The 19,587-nt window shown below is 52.7% G+C and overlaps 1 protein-coding gene across 4 annotated transcripts in view; it reads left to right on the forward strand.

Moving 5' to 3' along the window:
* CAPN3 (calpain 3) overlaps positions 1–19,587 on the forward strand; it is a 52,609-nt gene that overhangs the window by 29,681 nt on the left and 3,341 nt on the right. For 2 of the 4 annotated variants that reach the window (XM_075530767.1, XM_075530768.1), the window contains exons 4-14: positions 1,639–1,772; positions 2,492–2,660; positions 3,474–3,614; positions 6,999–7,082; positions 8,117–8,202; positions 9,361–9,438; positions 11,377–11,537; positions 13,965–14,134; positions 14,465–14,476; positions 15,239–15,447; positions 16,379–16,415. In XM_075530767.1, the coding sequence (XP_075386882.1) occupies positions 1,639–1,772; positions 2,492–2,660; positions 3,474–3,614; positions 6,999–7,082; positions 8,117–8,202; positions 9,361–9,438; positions 11,377–11,537; positions 13,965–14,134; positions 14,465–14,476; positions 15,239–15,447; positions 16,379–16,415 (1,281 nt within the window). Of the gene's footprint in view, positions 1–1,638; positions 1,773–2,491; positions 2,661–3,473; positions 3,615–6,998; positions 7,083–8,116; positions 8,203–9,360; positions 9,439–11,376; positions 11,538–13,964; positions 14,135–14,464; positions 14,477–15,238; positions 15,448–16,378; positions 16,416–17,603; positions 17,622–19,587 lie in introns of all 4 variants that reach the window. The other 2 variants (XM_075530766.1, XM_075530769.1) reach the window with 2 other exon arrangements.

Genomic DNA, 19,587 nt, shown 5'->3' on the forward strand with positions numbered 1-19,587 from the left:
CCGACGCACGGTTGGCTCAGGATTGAATCTCTTAGACATTTTCTGGGGTCAGATTGTCCTGGCACAGAACGAGATCCTAGTACGGCAGCCCCCAAGCTGAAGTGAACCCCATATCCACAGATCTAAACAAGAAACTGGGGTCTCTGACGTTTCCGGGCCTGATCCAGGTGCATGCCCTCGTCGATGTACCTGTTGGTTTTGTATGTTAGGACTGGGGCCTCAGGAGAGACTTTCTCTTTCGGGAGCTCCCAGGCCCAGCATCCTGCGGCCCTCTGAGCACGGGTAAGGCAGCAGGGCCTGAATGCTGCTGCCTCCCTGGCCATCTTCTCCCTCAGAGGCCTAGAACCAGGCCAAGACGGGGTTCTTGTTAAGTGCCGTTGAGTCTGTCATGACTCAGCAGCTTGCAGCGCAGAGCAGAACTGCCTCGTAATGAAGCAGTTGCTTGGTCGCAGCTTTCCAGCAACAGATTGCCAGACCTGTCTTCACATACCTGGTGGGAGAGTCCAAACCACCAGGCTTGCCCTTGGTCACTGAGCACGTGGCTGTCTGTGCCACCTGAGCCTCCCAGATAAGACAGACTTTTGCCCTCTTTCACTAGAGGAGAAAATGCCAGGGAAAGGAGTTGACACTACATTTGACCTTCTTTTTTTTTCTTTTCTTTTCTACCCTGACCCTACATTTGACCTTCTTCAGTTAAAGGTGAATTGTTTTCACACACACACACACACCACCGACAAAGCAAGCCACCCAGAATTGAAATGGCAGGCAGTCCCTAGGTGAATATCTGACCAACTGACATTTTCAAACCCCCCCTACCCCGCAAGCCTGGTGCATTAAAATGTCGAGGTCTACACGATGGTCTGTCATAACATATGGGGCTACTTTGCAGCAAGCACCATAGCGTTAATATTATTGTACGGTGTTAAAGATGTCTTAGTGTATCTTGCAGCATGCCTCGAACGTCTCTTATGCACAGAAAGGGACATTCTCAAACAAACTTTAGATCACTGCGAGATACAAACCACACCTACCTATTCTGATTTACATGCAAATTTAACAGACAGACATAGGACAGAATTCTGGAGACTGCCTGGAGGAGGGGACTTCAAAAAGCTTGTGGGAAAACTCTATCACCTTTTAATGTCAGTTTTCCATCAAGGTTTTTAAGTACCCATAGTTGGACAATATGTGCTCTGGGCCACTTTACTATATCAATCCTTCTTTAAGAGAAAATTTCCACCTTACTTGTCATCAAGAAATACTTAATATATCACCCTCACCCAGACCAGTAGTTCCCAACCTTGGTTGCACAAAAGAATTGTCTGGGCACCTAAAAAGACTGACACCCAAGTCGCATCCCAGACCTACTGAGCAGGACATTGAGAATCCCAAGATGCTCCCTGAGCCATGGTCATGCTCAGTGCTGGGCCGGACTCTGTGGAAGAGGCCATGCTGTGGAGAGCTCATTTCCTTCCCCCAAGGAGCTCACAGCCAACTAGTGATAGACACACACACTCCAGGCCCAACATGCAGAACCTAGGAAACACTGCAGCTTTGGAACCCAGGTTCCCCCACGGGAATGAGAGGGAAGGAGACACAGTTCCCAGCGGTAACTGTGTGCTTGATGCTTCTGTGCAGTTCTGGCGCTATGGAGACTGGGTGGACGTGGTTATTGATGACTGCCTGCCAACGTACAACAATCAACTGGTTTTCACCAAATCCAACCACCGCAATGAGTTCTGGAGTGCTCTGCTGGAGAAGGCCTATGCTAAGTAAGGAAGCGCCATAGAATGTGAGTCAAGGGACTAGAGGTGGGCACGTGGACTGCAAAGAGCAACCAAGGTCTCCCTAACGGAAGACTGCAAATTGTCTATGTGTGCGCGTGTGTGCACCTGGATGAACATTCAGCTGTGACAAGATCCAGGGAAGGCCAGGCCCAAGCAGCAAGCAACTCTGACCATCAAAAACATTTATTTAAAAGAAGAAATGAAGATTTGGACAGGAAATCATTAGCTTGCCCTCCAGGGTGAGCCTTCGACAGTTTGCACTAAGCACCCGTCTGAGTCAGCACTTGGATGGCGGGGTTGAAAGTCTTGGATCAGAGGCTGGTACCTGGAAAGTAGAACTGAAGGTTTGGGTTGGCTCCGTCTGGTGAGCCGATAGTAGAGGAATGGGAAAAAGCCCACTCAGCTTAGAATGCAGGCCCCAGCTGCTAATAACTGAACTGCAGGCCCGCCTCAGGGTTCAAGGGGAGCGGAAATGAGATGGGGAATTCTGGGTCCCAACCAGATTGCTCAGTCGCTCAGCTTCTTTACTGGGAAGGAAAGGAGACATGGTGCCCATCTCACTCACACACAAGGTTGTTGAGGAATTGAATGCAAGAACAGTAAAGCGCTGGGGGTCGGGGAGTGGGGGGGCGGGGCGGGGAGGCAAGTGATCCCATTTCCGGGAACCCTGTGGGCTCATCCTGACTCTCATCTTTCTCTCGAAGGCTCCATGGTTCCTATGAAGCCCTGAAAGGTGGGAACACCACGGAGGCTATGGAGGACTTCACAGGAGGAGTGACGGAGTTTTTTGAGATAAAGGAAGCTCCCAGGGACATGTACAAGATCATGAAGAAAGCCATCGAGAGAGGCTCCCTCATGGGCTGCTCCATTGATGTAAGGTTGGGGGTGGGCTCGGATGCAGGGCAGGGAGCAGCCAAATGTCGGGGAGCCCTGAGCCAACTCAGCAGCAGCATTTTCCTTTGGGGACAAGGCAAATAGGTTGTCTTAGGAGAGAGCTTTTCCAATAGGAAACTTGGACTCTGGAGAATTGGTCAAGGGACTTTCACTTACAGGGGTTGGGCACATACAATCCGAGTCGTGGCGGGTTTGGGTGGGAATGGGTCCAGAGACCTGTTGGTCAACACTGGCTTCTTGTTCTGGTGCCAGTCCGTCACCGTGCCCTGGTTTAGCTGTGGATCTATGCCCAGCACTTCCCTAAGCCACTCTCCCTGTCACTGGAGCCTTGTTCAGACCCCTCCCTGGAGCACGGACTTGGGTTGTTATCTCAGGAACCATTCAGCCTGTGGTGCCCCTCTGGGCACGCCAAGGGGGTGTGAACCACGGGAACTGGGGGAGGAGTAAGGAGATGGCTGACCCTGGCTGGGCTGCCTGCGTTTCAAGGGCTCCACCTGTCCACAATTCAGCTCCATATAAAACAGTCTTGGGGGTTCCCATTGCCGAGGGGGAAGGCCAGTCTGAATTCCAGCTGCCCCTCTCCCAGTGAACAGGAAAGCTTGGGGGGAGCAGTTAGCCCAAAATGCTGGGTCAAACCTTCCCTTTCTGCCTCACTTTCCCTCTCTTTTCTCCATTCACGCTGTTTGTCTCTTCTCTTGCCCTTTGTCTGTCCTCTCCTCCTTCCCTCCCTTTCCACCTGCCTTCCTTTGTTCCCTCTCCTGGACTGTCCCCTGCCCTTCCCACCGGCCTCAGGATGGGACGACACTCATCTGTGGGACCTCTCCTGGTATGAACATGGGGGATTTGATTAACCGGATGGTGAGGAATATGGATCATTCACGGCTCAGAGACTCAGACCTTGACCCCAGAGGCACAGATGACAGACCAGCCCGGGTGTGTATGCCTCCAGGGGTCAAGGCTGACCAGCCCTCCAACCTGCATGACTGGGCTGCTCTTGGGAATCCTTCCCTTGGCAGCCAGTGCTGTGCCTGCAGATCCCCATCTGGGCCTCCCGAGGGATGGCTTAGAATAACCTGTCCACTGCACAGCCTCTGAAGAAGGCTAGAGGGAATCTCTGTAAGAATTCCTTCCTAGTTTCCCGTTCTTCAGGAGAGTCCTCTGACAACAAATTGACAGGAAGAAATGCAAAAGGAGGCTTTGCCCATTTTAATCACCTGATTTGGTCAACCCCTATTTCTTGAGCTTTGTACTAGACACCATGCTAGCATTGAATCAACCCGCCTCTCCCTACATAGAGCTTAGAGTCGAGTCGTTTGGGACGTTATATGTGGCGCGAAAGAATTCCCAACCACGCCGAAAAGCGCAAAGGAAAAGTTAACTCACATTTCCTCCGTCTAAAGATGTTCGTCTCGGCCTCCTCTACAACCGACTCAGATGGTGTCTGACGCACTGTCCTCACAATCCCTCCTGTGGTGGAGCCCGTGGTGGCGGCCCCTGTGTCAGTGCCTCTCGGAGAGCGCACTCCTCTTTCTCAATGACCCACCAGCATCTTCTCTCTGCGGTCTGGCTCCTCCTGACAAAGTGTCCCAAGCATGTGGCCAGCCTCGATTCTAAGGAGCGTCCTGGCTGATGAAGAGCAGGGCTTCCCGGTGATCTCGTTGCACTCCTGCACAACGTATACAGAGACCGACACAGATGGAGCAGAGGGGGGGCGGCTACCGGGCCACATGCAGCAAAAGATTCCTACTGCTGTTGCCCTGCATGTTAGTGTCTCTTGAAGCCTTTGTGAATATCTCTTATGAACAGAAAGGTACCCTATGTACTATAAGAAACCACGCCTAACCATTCTGACTCGCAGACAAGCTTGACAGGCAGACTTAGGAACCAGGGACAGAGCTCTGGCGAGTACCTGGAGGAGGGGACTTCAAAAAGGTTGTGGGAAAATCCCATCACTTTTTAACGTCATTTTTTCCCACGGGGTTGTTGAAGCTCCCCTAGATTGACAGTCAGGGCTCTGGGTCACTTTTCTATACTGATCCTTGCTGAAGCAGCAATTTCCAAATGGCTTGTCATCCCGAAATGCTACACCAATTCATCACCCTCCCCGAGACCAGCAGTTTCCAACCTTGGCTGCACAATAGAATCGTGTGGGCACCTAAATGGACGGATATCCAAATCTCACCCCAGACCTGTGAGCAGGACACTGAGAATCCCAGGATGCTCCCTGAGCCATGGCCATGTTCCCTGTAGCAGGGGAGTCACCATGAGTCAGTTGGACACTGAAATTGCCTCGGTGGCGTCTAATAGCAGCAGCAGCAGCAGATGGCTGTGGAGGAGATTGCAGGAAGTGCAGGAAAGGGCTGTCTGCTATTCCTGGAATAGTAGTAAACCCTGTGGGGGGGAGGGGAGCTCCAACCCAGAGCAGCCTCCACCCATCCCCCTTTGGGCCAGGGAAACCTCACCTGCTGGATATTCTGCAGCCACGCTGCCCTCTCATGGTCAGAACAGAGCCTTTTCAAAGGTGGCACCAGTTCAGAGAGAATGACCGCTCCTTCTCAGAGCACCCCCAGCTCAGGGGCTGAGTCTTCCTGCTTCGTGGGTCCCAGGGAAGGGCCAATACTTCTTAGGGGACCTGCAACTACCTTTGTCCTAGCTCCTCTTGTGTTCCGGCCCACTTCCCAGGGACATTTAAAGCAGCGAACCACACCATCCACGGCTTAAAGTATCCCCACCGGGGAAAATGGAAGAATGCACAAAAAGAAGTGGCCGGACGCGCCTTTTCTGTGTGGTTGCTGGATCGCTTTGCCTTCGCCCTTAACTAGATCTACAGCCGACCACCGAAAATAAAAACTACGAAAAAAGAAAGAAAAGCAGCCCAGGAGGCAACTGCTCCATGCTCCAGGGCACAGGGCAGTCCTGGCACACACACCGAACCCCAAACCGACTCATCGTGACTCCACAGGACAGGCTACAACTGCCCACGTAGCTTTCCGGGACTCATATATAATTAATTTGTATTGGAATTCATTAGCCTAGCCCACAATTCAAGAGTCCAAGCTTATTAAGAAGAGTGTGCAATCATCACCCCGGCTTTAGAGAATTTTCTTCTTTCTCGTATTTATGTTGTTAGCCCTCCATCTCCCCTGCCACGCTCCTATGTAACTATCACCCCAGCTCTGACTGCAGATTTACTGACCCTGGGCTTCAGATACAGGAAAAACAACATACAAAACAAAATCAAGCAGCGAACAAACAAAAACCTAACAGCAATGACAAAGTATTTCTGATTTCTTCACTACCACTCGCTATAGCACCCATATCTTCAGTGATCTGCTCATGAGGACCGTTATCGAGTAGGGCCATATCATAAATTGTTCGGAGACCCAAAGCCTATTTGTAGGCCACTGGACATCCCCTTACAGAAGGGTCTCGGGGAGGAGACGAGTCAGTCAGTGTAGCAACGATGAGACATACAACTTTCCTCTAGTTTCTAAATGCTTCCTCCTTCCCCCCGCCGCCCCCACCCACTATCACGATCCCAATTTGCCTTGCAAGTCTGGCTAGACCAGAGGATGTACACTGGTACAGATAGGAACCGGAAACACAGGGAATCCAGCACGGATGATCCCTTCGAGATTAGTGGTGAGAGTGGCAATTCTGGGAGGGTGGAGGAAGGGTGGGTTGGAAAGGGGGAACCAATTACAAGGATTGGTTCAGCAGAAGACGGACAGCAGAAGAGTGGGTGGGGGGAGACGTCAGACAGGGCAAGATATGACAAAATAATAATTTATAAATTATCAAGGGCTCATGAGAAAAGGGGTGGTGGGAAGGGAGTGGGGGAAATGAGGAGCTGATGCCAGGGGCTTGGGTGGAGAGCAAGGGTTTGAGAATGATGAGGGCAGTGAATGTACAAATGTGCTTCACACCGTTGATGTCTGTATGGATTGTGATGGGAGTTGTATGAGCCCCCAATAAAGTGATTTTTTTTAATAACTAATTGTTCGTAGATAAGGGCTAGCATGAAGTGTGAGTCCAAAGTCCGCTCACATAGCTATGGTTTGTTTGTGTCCCTGGTTCATTTTAGATAGAGGCTGGAACGTAAACGGGGGTAGAAAGCCTGCTCTTTCCCCCACGGATCGGCAGGGGTTTGGAACTGCTGACCTTGCGGTTAGCAGGTGAGCAGCCCAGGATGTAACCACGGCACCACCAGGGCTCCTCCTTGTCCTCACAGAACCCAGAAAATGGTCGGGAACTTTGTCTCCAGGCTGCGACGCTGGCGCTCCCCAGCTGACAGAGTGTCTGTGTTCTGCTCCACAGGCTCTTGTTCCGCTTCAGTATGAGACAAAAATGGCCAATGGGCTGGTCAAAGGTCATGCCTACTCAGTCACCGGGCTGGAGGAGGTGAGTTTGGCTGAAACTTGTGGATGATGTGGGTCACCCTCGGACCCCAGCTGCTTCCTGAAGGCTGGACTTAGCTGTTGTGCTCCTTCGCCATCTGCAGGGGTCACCTCCAATTCAGGGTTCCACTGAAGGGTCACAGATTGCCGAGGATTAGAGGGCCCATCTGAACCGGAATGGGAGCCCCGCTAGTGCAATGGTTAGGCTGCTAACCTAAAGATTGGTGGTTCAAACCTACCCGGTGACCCCATAAGAGGGAAAAAAAAAAAAAGCAAAACTATTGACCTGCTCCTGTAAAGATTACAACCCAGGACTTATGGGTCAGAATCAACCATCTGAACAGGTAGAGGGCCACCCAGACACAGGGGTGCTTGGGTTTTCTATGTCTCTAGTTTTAAAGGTGGCAATTGAGCCAGTGTTTGCCAGGAGCCATTAGAAATATCACTTTGGTATTTTTACGTGGGCTTTCACGTCTCTTGCTGTCTCGAGTTCAGCTATGTTTTACTTCTTCCCGAACTTCTGGGTCGTGTAGGACACGGGAACCTCGTCAGCCTTGCCGCTCACAGCGGGGCAGCCGGTGCTCTGAGCAAAGGGTGAGCAGAAGAGGGCAGTCAGCTGAATCGGCCCATTGCAGCAGATGGGAGTCAGAGAATCTTTCTCCTACTGGGCCACCTAGAGGGGACATCTTTTCATGGCTCCTTTGCCACTCACTGGGGGAGTATTTTTCTAATCATACAAGACCCTAAACTTGTTAGTAGGATCCTACTAGAAATGTCCCGCCACTGTCCCCGCAGAGCTCACAATGGCTGGGATGTCCCTTGGATCACTCCTTGGCAGGTGGTGGCCAAGCCCATGACTTCAACGGACCCTGTCCTAAGGTTCTGGCCCCAGCCTTTCCATTCCGGAGGAGGTTCTGGCAGATCTCCCTATCAGGGCCAACAGGACCATGCTCCTGGGAGAGATTCTCTCCCCACTCCTGTCCCAGCCCTTTCTAGACAGCAACTCCAGAGCCTGAGAGCCTTTCCTCTTTGCCCAAGACCCTGTTCAAGGAGGAGAAAGTGAAGCTGGTGCGCCTGCGGAACCCCTGGGGCCAGATGGAGTGGAATGGCTCCTGGAGTGACGGGTAGGTGCAAGGACCCCATGATGGGAGGAGGTCACGGGGTCTGGGGCAAACCTGGATTGGTGGGGCTGAAAACACCCCCTAAACTGGTGTTTCCCAAAGTGGGAGATGTTGCTCCCTAGGGGGCACTCAACCCTAGAGTGGCTGCAAAAGCAGATACCTACACTTTATCCTGCCTGATGGGCGACAGTTTTTCATCACAGGGGGCTGTTGACTAATTTTTGCTCTGACAAGGAAGTGGTTGACCAGATCCATTTGGTCTTGTGGTCTAAAGGAAGAATCGATGGAAGAGAAGCGGGTGCCAGTGAGTGGGCTCGGGAGAAAGGCCAGGAGTGGAGCAGGGGAGGCAGGGACCCAGAGAGCTTGCTGATGACCACTGGTTGGGAAAGGCAGTCCCCACAGGCCTACTTAAAAGACATGACCACTTCTCTCTCAGAGGGCAGCGGTGCGTCAATGGCAGCAGTCTGGCCCTCCTCATGGGAGCCGCGGGCTTAATTTCTGGCCAGGCCCAACCACCCCACCACCCATCTGCCAGTGGAGGCTTGCAGGTTGCAATGATGCTGGGGAAAGTTATGCAGAACATTCACAGAGCCTTAGCCTTTCCAGCCCCACTTCTGCTTCTGAGTTACTCTGGCTGAATGAAGGCAGCCCCTTGAGCTCTTTTTTGGTCTTTATGCCCCAGAAGGAGCTAGCGTGGGCCCAGAACCAGGCTGAGGCAGAACAGCACCATCTTGTGTGTGCCTTTCAGACCTGCCTGTGTTTACCACTACCACAAGCCAGAGCACCAGACTGTGCCATGGACTCGATTTCGACCAAAGCAACCCAGTACACTGTAATTTCTGGGTGCTTCCGCCATTCAATGGATACATAGACAGCAAGTATTTATCGAGCACCCACTAAACAGCAGGCATGGGTCGAGACACGTCCTGGCCTGGTTCATTCTGTGATCAAGCAGCCTCCCTCTATAGCAGATGCCTGTACTTGTGTCCTGTAAGAAGCCGTGCTGACTGTGCCGGGCCCTGTCCTACCCTCTGGGGGTTTGAAGTGAACACAGGAGGCCCTGACCATCACCTTCAGTTTAGTTCTCTGCTACCCACCGTCCCCATGCACATCCGGCCTCCTCTTTCTCGCTCACCAATGATTCATGCATCTCCCCACCAGCTGGAAGGACTGGTGCTTCGTGGGCAGTGATGAGAAGACCCGCCTGCAGCACCAGGTCACCGAGAACGGGGAGTTCTGGTGAGTCCCGTTTCCGGGAGGGTCAAGAAGGGTCGGGGACAGGGCAGGGGGCTGGATTCTCAAGCCTCAGCCCCTGGGCAGAGGCCATCACGGCTCCAGGCCTTGGCAAATTGGAACCTTCTTCTTCTCCCCAACGCGGAGGCTTGGCAAGGAGCACCCTGCGGGGTCACAGTGATGGACCGAGCCCAGGACCAGGTCAGCGCCTGGTGACTCTTCCTCATCTGGGCCCCTCCCACAGCACCGCTCAGTTCCAGCTGCGCATGCTCGCTGGCCTAGGATCGGCTGATTTTCGGAGCATGGAACGATCTGGTTAACCTGTTCAACCAATGCCAAACGTACCCTCACTCACATGATTTCTAGAACTTTCTAACCAAAACCCAACCCACTGCTGTCGAGTCTTGCAACTCCCAGCGGCCCTGTAGCGAGCCCTACTGGGGTTCCAAAACTACAAAAACACACTGCCACATCCTCCTCCCCGGGGAGCAATGGGTGCGTTCAAACTGCCAACCTTTCAGTTAGCAGTCGAGCACGAAGCCACTGTGCCACCAGGGCTCCTTGAATTTTCTTAAAAACAACACCAACCCTCCCCCCCAAAAAAACACAACAGACTCTCTGCCATCGAGTTGATACTGACTCACAGCCACCCTGCAGGGCAGGGTAGACAGCCCGGTGATTATTCCCGAGACTGTGACTCTTTGCTGGAGTAGAAAGGCCTGTCTTGTAGGAGTGGATGCATAATGACAATAGCAGCTCCAAGGATTTATAGAGGATGCAAGGGTCAGGGGAGGGAAAGAGGATTTGGGGAGTAAATACAGAAGCCAGTGGGGAAGGAAGAAAAAAATGAGGAGCTGATACCAAGGGCTCCAGTAGAAAGAAAATGTTTTGAAACGAATGATGGCAACCTATGTGCAAATGTGCTCGACACAATGGATGTATGGGTTGTTATAAGAGCTGTAAGAGCCCCCCAATAAAATTATTTAAATTTTTTTGATTAAAAATAGGAAAATAAATAATTTATCAAGGGTTCACGAAAGTTGGAGGGCGGGGGAGGGAGTGGAAAAAAGAGCTGATACCAAAGGCTCAAGTAGAAAGAAAATATTTTGAAAATGCTGATGGCAACATATGTACAAATGTGCTCAATACAATTGATTTATGAATTGTTATTAGAGCGTAAGAGCCCCAATAAAAGTGTGTGTGTGTGTGTGTGTGTGTGTGTTAGGTTTACAGACCTAGAGGGAGGATATGGCTGGAAACAATACCTTCGCATTTTCATATTTTTTAAATAAAAGTTTCTATGATCTTGAAAAAAAAGGTGGGAGGGGGAGGAAGCAATAGAACCGATTGTGATTGTACAACTCATTTTAAAGGCTATTTAACCATGGGGGGTGGGGAGAGACTCTAAAATTGATGTGGTGCTGATGGTACATCCCTCCTTGATATGACTGAACGACTGAATTGTGTGCTATGTAAATGATGTGGCAATAAAACTGTTGGGGGGCAGAAAGAAAGGCCTGCCCCAACGCATAACTCCTATGCCACCAGGGCTCCGTGAAGCTTTCTAAGGGACTCCTAAATTTATATGGGACTCGGACTAACATTGCTTGCTTAACTGTCCTCCCCCAAACCATCTCTTTCCCCTGTGCCAGGCACTGGGCCTGGTGCCCAGGGTGGGACAAACAACGACTTACTGAGAAGAGAGTTTCTCAGCTCTCCCATCAAGAGCACTTGGGTTAAGGTCCTGTTTGGGAGAAATGGCCATTGGGACCAGTGGACACATCAGAACTGACAGGGTTGACCCTCGGAGGAAGGGCTTGGTTCTCTTAGGGACCCCGATCAAGTTCATCTGGACTCTGGTTGGGCTGCGCTAGCCTGGGCGTCTGACCTTTCCCAGACCCTCAACACCTGCTTCCATGAGCCTCTCATCTTCCTACTTCTCAGGATGTCATACGATGACTTCACCCACCACTTCACCAAGCTGGAGATCTGCAACCTCACAGCCGACGCCCTGGAGTCGGACAAGCTCCAGACATGGACCGTGTCTGTGAACGAGGGCCGCTGGGTGAGGGGCTGCTCGGCCGGAGGCTGCCGCAACTTCCCAGGTGGGAGACACTCTTGACCGGGGTGGGGGCAGGGGGGGTCCAGGTAGAAACAGTAGAATAAGACGATACCAGTCTTGGAAACCCACCAGGTAGAACCCAGGGGCGGTTCTACCCTGTCCTATCGGGCAGGATCGCGACTCAATGGCAGTGACCTTGGTGTAGCATTCCTCCAGTGTGGCCTGAGTCCCAGAAACACAGTATCTTGTTAACCCCTCCTCCTCCTCTTACTAAGAAGGACTTCACGCAGGGCGCGGTCTCAGAGGGTGGAACTGGAGGAGGACCGATGTCATGAAGGGGTCGTTCTCATTCGGAGGGGCAGGTGGAGAGTGAGGGAAGCTGGAAGGAGAACTGATGTCTGACACGCCCGACTCCGTGGAGGTGACACTGGGAGCATGGTGCTGGGGGAGGGGGAGGCAATGTGGGGCCGCTGCAGGGAGCAGGTGCAGGGAGACAGAGGGAAATGAGAGGAGCGGAGTTTGTTTGGAGTGGTGCTGGGGAACCCGTCTGGAAAGAGACACGGGCAACGTCTTGGTGCCACGGAATCGTCCCCTGAAAAACCGCTGCCGGGAGACTTTCTGTGTTGCATGCATTCGACCACCACAAACCGCAATTGCAAACCAATGGCGGCTACAGACGAGTCTGGCCAGAGCCTGGAAGCCAGCTAGAGAGAGCCTGGAAAAGAACGAAGGTCAAGGAGAGACTGAAAGGCGCCAGAAGGAACTGGCTGGAAAGCACAGCTCATCGTGTCATCATCCTGGAGCGCCTCACCTCTTGGCGTCTGTGTTGTGTGCGCAGTCTCACCACCCCCAACGCGTGCAGAGTTTTGTGCGCGTTGACGTGGATGACTACTTCTTGAACGACCATGTGCATGGTTGCCACCGTCGCTAGCATCCTCTCTGCTCTCGTCGCTATCGCTCCCATCACTTCCCTCACTGCCTTCCGTGGATTCCGACTCTGCGACCCTACGGGACAGGGTAGGGCGGCCCTTGCGGGTTTCCAACACTCACTCTGCGAGAGTAGGAAGGCTCAACTTGCTCCCGAAGGGGAGCAGCTGGTGGTTTCAAACTGCTGACCTTTCCAGTAGGAGCTCAACTAGGAACCACAACACCACCAACGCTCCTTCCCATCTCTTAGTCTGAACCGCCCCCCAAAAATGATGAAGGGTGCATAGGTGTATTTTTTAATTCGTACAGACAAAAGGACACGAGCGTCATTAGAATAAATCCTATCATACCTAGGAGATTGCAGGATGGTGGGAGGGGGTAAGGGCTGAAGCCCTGAAGTCAGAGGAACTTAGATTTGATGCCAGGCCTTCCATTTACTAGTTGGTGAGACCTTAGCCTCTGTGTGCCTCAGTGTCTCTAGCTATGAGATGGGGACAGCTGGTCTGAGGTTTCAGTGACTTGAGCCCACAGGTGAAAAGAGAGCTGTGGTGGCACTGTGGGTTAAGCATTGGGCTACTCATCACCAGGTTGGTCGGTTCAAACCCATCTGACACTCCATGGGAGAAAGATGAGACCGTCTGCTTGCGTAAAGGTTTACAATCCCAGACCCAGAAACCCTTTAGGGTTACCGTGCAGTGGAATCAACTCGATGGCCTTGGGGTTTGTGTTAGTCTGGGTGGACTAGAGGAACAAATTCATAGACCCTCATGTGTGTAATAGAGAACTCTCTATGTAAGAGCAGTTGTATATTGAGAAAACACCGCAGCCCAGTCCAGATCAAGTCCATAAGTCTGATATTAGCCCTTATGTCCAATACCAGTCTATAAATTCCTCTTCAGACTCACACAACACCTGCAATGACGCTGAATGCAGGAAGATCACAGGCCAGTGAGTGGAAAGTCTTGTGGATCCAGTGGCAGTGGAAGCATCTCAACACTAGCATGGGTCTCCCTGTGGCTCCTCTAGCTCCAGCTGGCTGTAGCACTATGTGTCTTGTCAGCAGGAAGACGAAGCAGAGTCTGTGTGTATCTGGCCTCCAGTAAGCTATTTCTCTCTGTGGCGCCTCCAAAGGAGGTCATCAAGCGGCGACTTGATAGACAGGCTAGACCCCACCCCTTTGCAGGGTGACACCAGATTATGTCACTGCCACAGGGTTTTTCCATGCATAGAGGTGTTCAGCACTGTGCACAGTAGCATTCATAAGTAAGAGACCTCACAGACGTATCTCCTCCTTTCACCATCCCATCACAAGGCAGAGAGGTTATTCAGACAGGTCTTTCTCGTCCTTATCTTGTATTGTTTTTATTACACTCGCACTGGCTGATAGGCAGGAAGCTGCCCAACCAAGTCAGGGCAGATCCCCCATCCCCATAATTAGGCAGATGGTGGGATCATTGTCCCCTAAGTCTGGAAAGACACCTCCATGTGTCGCGTCTCCCTCCGGTTCTTCTTCTGAGTATGCGTTTCCTTTCTGGGGCCACAGACACTTTCTGGACCAACCCCCAGTACCGCCTGAAGCTCCTAGAGGAAGACGACGATCCTGATGATACCCAGGTGGTCTGCAGCTTCCTGGTGGCCCTGATGCAGAAGAACCGGAGGAAGGACCGCAAGCTGGGAGCCAACCTTTTCTCCATTGGCTTCGCCATCTACGAGGTGTGCAGGCCCCGACCTACCATAGCCCAGGAAACACAGCTTCCCAGGGCCGGGGCTCTCTGTGCTTTCTCTCCCAACAAGGCTTCCAGAGGGGCCCCCCAGGGTCCCTGCTGTCAGGTTCACCTGTGTCTTAATCTCTTAGGGGTTTGTCATGAATGGGAAATTCTGAGGTTCAGGTAGATATGTAGAGGGGTCATTTCTGCGTCAATTCTACAATTGCTGATATTCCCTTCTTAGAAGCCATTCAGCTATGATATGAGCCTTCTAATAATTCCCATTCGGATCCAAAATCCACAGTCTGAGTATCTTCTTTTTCTGTTTCTCCTCCAGGTTCCCAAAGAGGTACAGAAGTGATCAGTGGCTGTGTGCAATGTTGCCGGGGGCCGTGTGTCTGTCTGTGGAAGCCAGGGAGCTTCCAGAGGGCCTGATGCTCCCTCCCCACTCCAGAGCAGGGGCCTCGGGGCACTACAGCAGCCCCCTGACCACCCGCACACAGACTCACTCATTCACACACATAGATGATCAGACTCAGGCACACTCACACTCACTCACACGCCCACATTCACACTCAGACTCACTCATTAACACGCTCATTTACAGTCACACCCAGACTCACACCCCACCGCACACACTACATCACTCATTCACACATACTCTGACTCAACCATTCACACTCAGACTCACACATTCACACTCACTCAGACTCACACACTCACGCATACTCAGTCTCACCCCATGACACACATGCCCATATACACACAGCCGCCCCCTCAATCACAGACACACTCTTAGGGTGATGGCCCTCTAGGGGCTGGAGGACTCCCCGCCCTCCGAGCCCAGTCAAAGCCCTCCTGCCTCCTAGGGCCTTTCCCCTGTCTTAAGGTGATTGGGGACTGAGCCGAAGCCGTGCAGGTAAGTGGAAATGACAGGGTGACCCTCACTTCTAAACCAGCAGAAGAGGGCATGGAGTAGGACATCAGGACCAGAGGGTGACGACTGAGACAGGTAGCAAGGGAAGGAAGAAGGGACCATGAGGGACAGCCAGCAAGCAGGACACCCACTTCTCCTGAGGGACTGGAGTCTCACAGTCCTTCTCGCCCACAGATGCATGGGAACAAGCAGCACCTGCAGAAGGACTTCTTCCTGTACAACGCTTCCAAAGCCAGGAGCAAAACCTACATCAACATGCGCGAAGTGTCCGAGCGCTTCCGCCTGCCTCCCAGCGAGTACGTCATCGTGCCCTCCACCTACGAGCCTCACCAGGAGGGGGAATTCATCCTCCGGGTCTTCTCTGAAAAGAGGAACCTCTCTGAGTGAGTCCTAGTCCCTCAAGCCTGCTATGGCCACGGCAGGGCCTGGAGATGTGGGTCCCCCCAAGAGTTCTGCGATATGTCGCCCACTGCTCATCCCTTTCTCCTTCCTTGTCTCCTTCCTCCCCTCCCTCCCCTCCGGCTCACTCCCTTAGGTTTGTTAAGCACCTACGATGCTCAAGGCAAGGAGCCCTGGTGATGGGGTGATATATGAGCTGGGCCGCTAACCCTAAGGTCGCAGTTAGAAACCACCACCCGCTCCGTGGGAGAAGGACAAGGCTTTCTCCTCCCATGAGGATTTGTAGTCTCAGTAATTCTGCGGCAGTTCTACTCTGTCCGACAGGATCACGATGAGTCGCATCAACTCGAGGGCAGGGAGTTTGGAGAGACGTTCGCGGCTCTGGAGATACAGCAGTGAACAAAACAGAAAGATACCCCTGTCCTCAGAGAGCTTGACATTCTAGTGAGAGAGGCCTACAGACACGGATGGGGGCGGTAGACAGACAGACAGAGACTGTGAGTTTGATGCGTGAGAAGGGAGAAAAGGTAAGGCAAGAGGAGGGTCACGTGGTGTTTAGGGAAGGTGACCAGAGAAAGCCAGCAAGGGTACATCCTCCCTCTTGGGCACCAGAGAAGAGTTCATAGGCCCTGCCACTCTGTTCCTGAAAGAAGCACAAGGTCCGTGGGTAGGCGGTTGGGTCATGCCTTTGGGGAGCTCTGGGTAACCCCAACAAGAACCCCTGTGCCTGACTCGGCTGCTGGGGAGGGTGGCCTACACGGGCTGGTTCCTAGGGTGGGAAGTGGGCGGTGCAGGTTTCAGAGGTTCTCTGGAGGTCACTCTTGACTGGGCCACTGGGTGAGCTGAAGAAATCCCCTCTGTGCTTCCCACCTGCTCCTGGTAACACCGAGCCCACCACATTTGTGTTCCTCACAGGGGTGTGGAAAACACCATCTCCGTGGATCGGCCATTGGTAAGCGCGTCGGCTTTTCCGTGTGAGACCGTTCAGAACATCACCTTCCCCAGGCCAGGCAGCAAATCGGCCAGTGGTAGAGCAGAGAGCGGGCGTCTGTGGAGGGGACAAGGGGTCTGCACAGTGCAGAACAACGACCCTGTGGTACCACAGCTTTTGTGTGGTGTGCCCCAAAGTCAAGGCCCTGGGGCCCATTGCTGACTCTGGGGCTGGGGTTGCTGAAGAGGATCCTAGAAGGCAGGAGCAATTTAAACAATTAGAGGAAGAGACAAAGGGCAGAAGAAGCACGTCAGCTAGCATTGAATTACGAGGTGCAACCTCGGGGAGGAAAGAGAGTACACGGGCTTTGACAGCCAAGTCAAGACTTGGGTCAACTCCCATCGCAGATGCTTGGTTTTAGCGTTAAACGCACTTGGCCCCAGCCCTGTCTTCCAAGCAGTGGTAACCAGTGTGTGTATCAGGAGCTGCGTCAGCTGAAGGAATGGAGTAGGCAGCTATAGGGGTCTTGCTTGGTGTTCCCACCAGCACTTCCGTTTTCAGTCCTCCGGGTCCCTTGGCTTCAGTGTTGGAGGCACAGCTGGGGGGGGGGGGGGTCACAGTGACAATGGATGTCCACGGGAATGCAACCAGCTAGACCTTCCGTGTCCTAAAAGAAGCTGGGATTCCCTATTGGATGTGTTAAACATCTGCTCAGAAAAGAAAGAAATATACTATAGCAGTCAACCCAAACTCACTGCTTTTGGGGTGAGCCACTTTTCCGGTGGGTTAATAACCAACTGCAGACGAAGAAAAAAACATTGTAGGAGCCCCCAATAAAATGATTTGTTGAAATTTAAAAAATAAACAATGCATGAGTTGAAAGGTCCCTTCCTCTGGACAGGATCACATGAGAGTAGAATATAAAACCAAGGTGAAGTCTCAGCCCATCTGGGCCTCCCTCGCTGCCATCGAGGCAAGTCTGACTTGTAGTGGTTCCCTAGGATAGACCTGCCCCGTGGGTTTCCCAGATGGTAATGCCTGTGGGAGTAGAGCTGCTGCCTCTGAGCAGCTGGTGGCTTCTGTGGTCCCATCGTCACCCAGATTTCTGGACTCCTGAGATTAGGTCACAAAGACGCCGAAGGTCACTGGGTTTTCTGGGAACTTGCTTTCCACTTATTCCGTCTTTACCTGTTTCCTTCTCTTGTGCAGAAAAAGAAAAAAGTCAAGGTGAGTGTAGCTGGGTGAGGGGTGGAGCGCATGGAGCATGCGTGAGCTCGAGAATGGTGCGCTTCTCCCTCTGCCGGCAGCCGCTCCTGCAGCGCAGGTGTTGGAATGATAGTACCTAATGTTGCTGGGCGAAGCCTCCATGCCAGGCATGCTTCACTCCATCCTCACAGCAGGCCCACTGTTAGAACTACTTTGATCCCTGTTTTCAGGGTAGCAAGTGGAACAGCGCTGCGCCATCTTGCCTGGAGCCACACAGCCAGCACGTGACAGAGCCAGGTCGTATGGAGGCAGGGTCTGGCTCCAGAGTCTCTGTCCTTGTGCCCCGGGTTATCCAACTGCCCGTCTCTCAAAAGAGGGAGGGGAGGAAGAAAGCCAGTGCAAATGGGCCTGAAGCAGGGCCCCCACCTTTGATCTCAGAAGTGGGTTTAACTAAACCAAGCAAAGTTTGATTCTGGGCGGTGGCCTTGACCTCTCGGCCGCAGTGAGCTGAATGCCAGGGAGAGCAGGCAGTCTCACGATGCCTTGCCTGTCCCAGGAGTGCGAGTGTGCCTGGCGGGCTCTGCAGGTGCTTGTGCCCAGATGGCCATCAGCTCTTCCCAAAGCAGAGGGGAAAGCCAACCATCGCCTGCACAATCCCAGGCGTGCCGCTCAGACAGACTACTTCCAGTGGAAGAGGAAGAGCTAGCCATCTGAGCTACTTCCTGTCCCACAGCCTTGGATGGTTGCCTTCTTCCCTGGACTCACTGCAGCCTCTGATGGCCCCTCAGGGTGTTCTGGTTAGGCCCACACAGCTGCGAGACCTTGTCCCTTAAAGGTCCCTAAAGGTGACTGCGTGTGCTTAGGGCAACCCGGGGCAAAGCTTTGAGCAAGGTTTCCTATGGGTCTAGGATCCCTTGTCTCCTTTTGCAACCTAATAGTACAGTTGTTCAGCAACCCATAGGAAGTCGTCTCTCTTCCCCTGGCCTCACTTCATTTTCCCACATGTTTTATGTGGTTTACCCAGGCGCTAGCCCTTTGCAACTCTGGGTCGTCTGCCCAGAATGCCACTTAGACATAACTAACCTGGGGCATCCTTGAGCCTGCGGTGCATCAGCCACAGGCAAAATAACACCAAGGCTTGGTCTTGGTGTTCGTGCTGGTGGCTGTGGAAGAGCCTTCAAGTCTCGGTGCTTCTGGACAGGTGTTTAGGGTCAACCTTGTCGTCCCCCCACCACCACCGGTTAAAACAGTATCTACAGTTTTGTAGGTGATGATACAGATTCAAGGAAATTAAATGACTTGTCACAGGACATACAAGTAAGTGGCAACATCGGGCCTGGAGACCTTGTCTATCTACTCCCAAACCAGTACTTCTGGCCCCTACCTCGGGGACAGGCCCCAGGATGTGTGGCTGGTCGGAGTGTCCTGTGTCCACACATCCACTGGCACACATCCCTCCTAACTGTGAAAACTTCCCCACCACCACCCCATTTTCTCCAGGCTCCCCACAAATATCAGCAAAACTTTGCTTAGAGCAGAGCCAGCCAGGGCCTGTGAAGCCTATCAGGAGCCCAGGGCACAGGACCGCAGCCAGGGGAGCTGTTGCCTGCCCATCCGTCAGAGGAGATTCAGAGATTTACCACCTTCCTTTTCCGCTCTCTGCACTGCAGCGCATCTCTGTCAGCCCAGCCTTCCTCTGGTGCTTCCTGCAGGGTGCACAGCCCCAACCCGCGGCAGCATGGCAAGCCCCTTTGCATACCCTCTCAATGCATGAGCCTATCTTGAGAACATGCTTCTATTTATGCAGCGACTTCAATGCTTTGTAGTTCAAGGTCATATTCCGCATCTCATCTGATCCCTATGGTAACGAGGGCCAAGCCAGTGCCTCCCGCTCCAGGAATAGATGACCACGCTGAGGCCAGAGATGCTGTTGTAGAGCGTGTGAGGGCCATGGCTGGGAGTCCAGCCTTCTGACCTCTCCCTCACT

The sequence above is a fragment of the Tenrec ecaudatus genome, chromosome 14, assembly GCF_050624435.1.
Source record: "Tenrec ecaudatus isolate mTenEca1 chromosome 14, mTenEca1.hap1, whole genome shotgun sequence".
In the NCBI taxonomy this organism is placed as follows: domain Eukaryota; kingdom Metazoa; phylum Chordata; class Mammalia; order Afrosoricida; family Tenrecidae; genus Tenrec; species Tenrec ecaudatus.